This window comes from Macrobrachium rosenbergii, chromosome 30 (assembly GCF_040412425.1).
Source record: "Macrobrachium rosenbergii isolate ZJJX-2024 chromosome 30, ASM4041242v1, whole genome shotgun sequence".
NCBI classification, from domain to species: Eukaryota; Metazoa; Arthropoda; class Malacostraca; order Decapoda; family Palaemonidae; genus Macrobrachium; species Macrobrachium rosenbergii.
The window spans coordinates 37,146,640-37,152,118 of NC_089770.1; the positions used below are offsets into that span (position 1 = coordinate 37,146,640).

General features: G+C 36.2%; 1 protein-coding gene across 1 annotated transcript; it reads right to left on the minus strand.

Annotated features, from left to right (window-relative positions):
• Positions 1-945: 945 nt before the first annotated feature.
• Positions 946-2,577, minus strand: LOC136854880 (uncharacterized). Its single transcript, XM_067131410.1, has one exon. The coding sequence runs from the start codon at positions 2,575-2,577 to the stop codon at positions 946-948; it is 1,632 nt and encodes a 543-aa protein (XP_066987511.1).
• Positions 2,578-5,479: the final 2,902 nt, after the last annotated feature.

A 5,479-nucleotide genomic window follows, 5' to 3' on the forward strand; every position in this document is an offset into this window, starting at 1 on the left:
TTGATTAATTTTTATATTACGGGAATTCAACCTCTTGCATACCAGACAATTATTCAATACTTTTTTAACAGTTACAAACCCATTAGTTATCCAAAATTGCTTCCTTAGCAGACTCAAAGTCTTATATATACCAGAATGACCAGTCCTAACATGCATGTCCCAAATAATGCTTTTTGCAACAGGGCAATCCTTTGCTAATAGGATAGGACACTTCTCGCTATAAGAAGCTCTTAAGTTCTTCAGTTTACTTTGTACTCTTATTATATTGTCTTCGTCCAGAAAAAGGTTAAGCTGAACCACTAACTGGTCTGTACATTCTCTCTTTAACAATGATTCGTAAGAATTTCTAAATGTTGATAGCTGTGCCTGCGAAATTAAGTATTTAAAACTCGATAAATATTCATTTCCAGAATTTGGTAACGACTCTGGCTCACCACGTGTACATTTCCACTTTAACTTCAAATTATTCACGAACCTGAATACGTAACTCAGAACCTTCACCGCTTTAGAAAAGCTTGAAAACTTAATTAACGGAAATAGTGGTTCGGCTTCAGACAAATTAACCTCAACTGGAAAACTACGCACAGGTTTCTGGTCTGGATAGGGAACACTAATTCTAAATTCGGAATCAATATTGTCAACAAATTTAGGACCAGACAGAAAACATGTATTACGAAGAGTATTTTTTTCTGATACACACCTCGTCAGAACATCAGCAGGATTACGAATGCCGTCTATATGACAAAAAATTACCGAATGTTTCTCGCACAAGCCAGAAATATCGTTCAGTCTATTATTTATTAAAACATTCTTCTTCTCAATTTTGCCAAAATCTATCTCTTTTGACTTTATCAATTCAAGGTAATCATCGAGTCCGTGAATGCATATATCTGATCTATCTTAATTGGTCGAACAGCACAAGAAATATTGTCGTATAAATCCAGACTAGCTTTTTACAGCAAGATGTAAAGCTATAAGTTCCAAAACGGGAATGGACTTAGTTCTTAGGTTTTTAGAGATTACGGAATTCTTCGCTAAAACTAAATGCATATTAGAAGTGATTACTTCGTGAAGATAAATTGCACAACCTAAAAGTTCTTTACTAGCATCTGCATAGACAACCAAATTATACACACTCTCTCGGTCCCCTATTGAGCGGTTAACAACCACTTCGTTGCTCTTATTTATTTGCTTAGAGATTTTTCCCCATTCTTTACGCTGCTCTGGAGTCAACTGATCATCCCAGCGTATTTTACTATCTATTTGAAGTTTATGCAAAAATAATCTTGCTCTATTCAAGATAGGAATGTTTATACCAAAGGGATCAAAATTAGATTGAAAAGTGCTTAGAACTTTCCTTTTAGTGTTGGCTGTGGGATCCAAGTACAGTTTACGTGTTTTAATAGTATCATTCTTCGTATCCCAGTAAAGACCAAACAATTTCTCACAATCCTTTTCACTCTGTAGTTGATACTGCTTGCTTACGTTCGGTGAATTTGTATTGAACTGTTGCAATTCAGAACCCATATTTATTAAAACTTCAGTAGCTAATTTCAAAGCCTTGATAAGATCATCCTCACTGTTAGAAGTATAGGACAAATTATCCATATATGATAAATCATATAATGACTTCCTAATCTCTGTTAACTCAGGATCTTCGTCACTTGCATTAAGAATCAAAATATAGTAAAGTCCAAGCATTAACAAGAACGGCGAAAATCGCATTCCAAATGGTACTCTACAAAATCTATACCCAATGATAGAAAAATCACCCTTGGACACATCTTTGAACCAAAGAAACAATAGCTTATCGGTGTCTTCCCTTCTAAGTAATAGCTGTAAAAATGCTTTCTTCAAGTCAAAAGTTACTAAAAACTTATCAAAACGAAGAAGTAATGTCGCTACTTGAATTTTATGATTTAAGTTAGGTCCTACTTGTGAACATTGGTTATGAGACAGAGACCTAGCACCAGTATTTTCACCCAAATTGGATAAGAAGACTACTCTGCACTTAGTAGATTCAACGTTCTCCCGAAAAACTGCATTATGAGGCAAAAATGATGCGTCATTATCTCTAGAATAGGCGGCTATGTTATCAATACGTTCTATGATCCCATCCATTAATTGTTGATGGATAACCTCATCATACTCTTTCAATTTCTCGGGGGAAAGTTTCTTTCTCTGAGAATTTAAAACACTCTTAGCTAAATTGTAATTTGGAGATAAAAGAGGTGCAATTTCTTTTTTCCAAAGACAAGGCATAATTAACCGTCCAGACTCTTTATCAACTTCTATGCTTGACAAAACATTATTAACTAAATCAGTTTCTTCTTGTGTAACACTAGTATTTCTGGTATCATCATGAATATTAAGCAGAGAATTTAACATATCGTCCAAACAATCTTCTGTAGCCTGTTGAATCTTTGAGTAGTCAAAATCCTTTTTCTCTTTAAGCAAAGAACTAACTGTAGTTGCATCGATATCACCTCTCCGTAATACTGCAATAATATGCTTGCAGGTGCTGAGAGTAGAAACTGCATGAACATCTAAGCTCACGATCATTAATTTCCACTTCATAACAACTAGAATTGATTGACGCGGAGTAGCTACTTGGGGAATTAATTAGACTGGATAGATGGAATAATCGAATTTTCATGCGCTTGTGGTTTTCAGACATAAGTTTCACAGCGTGCTCCGCATACTTGCGATACAACTTACTAAGAAGTGGATCATTTGTTCCATATTCAACTGAAGTGCATTTTTGTAAAAACAACTGATGTGCTCGTTCATGATTTAAAACAGTTGTGTAGCATAATGTTTCTAATGCATTCAGACACTGAAGTGGCTGCAGATAGCTTTCCATTTTCCGATTCAATTCGGTTATTGGTATCGTTGCCAAATGTTAATTTGGAACTTCGTAAATAAGCTGCCCACATCTCTTGACACACAAGCCAGTTTTGAGCGACCTATTGAAACAACCCGGAATCTTGTTGTTCTAATGTTTGTAAACATGACTGAAAACGTTCTTCAGAATTAGCATGTACAAGTTGTTTGACTGTTGCAAAAATATCATCTTTTTCTGTAACTGGACGTACAAGATCCGACACTCTTTTCTTCAAGTATTTAAGAACATGAACTTTACATAGCAGAATCATGGCTGATGGAAGCGCAGTTCGAAGAGCTTGAATTTCATTGTGATCTTTATCTAACATTACGGTCTCAGTCTTGCTCAAGTCTCCCGTCAGTCTGCAAAGCGATGTCAGAAGCGATTTTACATGCACTCTTAGGGTCTTATTGCTGCCAGGATTTTGTCTCACAACATCTTTTGCTTCTTCAAACTCTGACGTGGTCAAGCGGCGGCTTTGGCTATAGAAAGCCTTCAAATTAACTGGACTTCATGGTTATGCTGAACGTACATATTTATTATCACTAACTTAGTCTTTCTGATGCTTAAAGAAGCTGAAGCATTACATCCGCGACTAAGGCAACGTTCTTTCTTCCTTAAACCTAAGCCTTTTTGCTTAGGGCTTCCATAATGTACATAATATACAAACGTCACTGTGGCATACTTTAGTTCTTCTGTTACCGCCGGATGTAGCCGACGTTTGTTGTCAAATTCAACGGAACTTGAGGATTTCACTCTGAAAATGCTGCCTGTTTTTTCTTGATGTTTTTCGAATAACATTAAATTCTTCAAACGATGAAAATGTACCCTGGGATATTATATACATCAGTAAATGCTGAAGACAGGTCCGTGACAAAGGAGCTTCTCACTCCATCTTGATGGACAGTTATATACTGAACATAGGGTACCTATTTGGAAAGTCTACATCGTTAAGTATCATTAGTGAACCGTTATATACTGAATACAAAGTACCTTTTTGAATAGTCTATATCGTTAAGTATCATTAGCGAACACGGCGGTAATACCGTCCCCCTTATAACCACCGCATGGTGTTATCACTCTCATAGTTACTGCCACCGAACGGTGGTAATACTCACTCTAATTATTATTATTATTCTCTCTCTCTCTCTCTCTCTCTCTCTCTTTTCATAGTCGTAACAAAGCCAGACGGTAATAACGAAAAGGTCACTACTGATATATGAGAAGAAGAAGAAGAAGAAGAAGAAGAAGAAGAAGAAGAAAAAGAAGAAGAAGAAGAAGAAGAAGAAGAAGAAGAAGAGAAGAAGAAGAAGCAAAGAAGGAAGAAGAAGAACCAAGAGAAGGCGAGAGGGGATTAATGTGTCAGCTGCTTGACGTCATCACCAAATGGATCTTCTTCTTCTTTTTCCCTAGCAATGAGACGAAGCGATAATCAAGGGGTCCTTGACTGAAGTTTGGTTGTGCTTTGGCCTGCTTTTTCATCATGTGTGCAGGCGTGCATACATATATACATACATACACCACAGTAGGCTTATGTGCAATCTCTTGCTTTATTTATTGATTTTCTCTGACTAACACCTCTGCAATAGCAGCAAACCTTTGTGGAAATATGGATGAGTATAGACAGACGTTTGCGAGGCCTGATCTCCGAGACTTTTTCATGAAAGTAAACTCAACAGCGAAGAACTAATTCATCTCTTGCTTCTTTTTGCATCTGGCTATCATCATGTGCCTGTGAGAGAGCTGTTTATAAGTGCTTGCGTGCTTGGGTGCATAAGAGATTATTCATAGTATTGCATTACTCATACTCATGAATCAGATGTCTGTAGGCAGCTTTGACCTTAGTCATTTCCAAGAACCCTTGCTCATGAATATAAAGCAGAAGGCTTGGGTAATGCCCATGACGTCAGTTGAGTTCCTTAATCACTGGGGCACCAAAAGGCACATCAGTGCAGCTGCCCTGTATACACACACACACACACACACACACACATATATATATATATATATATATATATATATATATATATATATATATATATATATATATATATATAGATAGATAGATAGATAGATAGATAGATAGATAGATAAATAGATAGATGGATAGATGGATAGATAGATAGATAGAGAGAGAGAGAGAGAGAGAGTTGCAAGCTAGTACCCGTCAAGAAAGGAGACCATTACCTCTAAAATTGTTTTAAATTCCTTTTAATCTTTAACACACAAGAATTTAGTCTTAGAAAATCACGGAATCTCATTGACCTTTTGAGTTTTGAGATCTGCCTTCTTCGGGATCCTTTCAAAAACCTGGTTATATTCAACCAATATCCAAAGTGTTCTTTGGATATTGATATTGAACGAAGGGTCTCTCTCTCTCTCTCTCTCTCTCTCTCTCTCTCTCTCTCTCTCTCTCTCTCTTAGTCTTCTTATGAAGGCTTGCCGGGTCTCACTTGACTTGCGATGACTTATGTGTCTCATAATGTCTCGAACTTTTATTCCTATTTTTGTTTACTACAGCTTCTGTAGCCTCCTTCTGGATATTATTATTATTATTATTATTATTATTATTATTATTATTATTATTATTATTAT

Excerpts from the sequence above, each read along its gene's own strand:
- LOC136854880 (XM_067131410.1), bottom strand. The coding sequence starts at position 2,577 with ATGAAGTGGAAATTAATGATCGTGAGCTTAGATGTTCATGCAGTTTCT.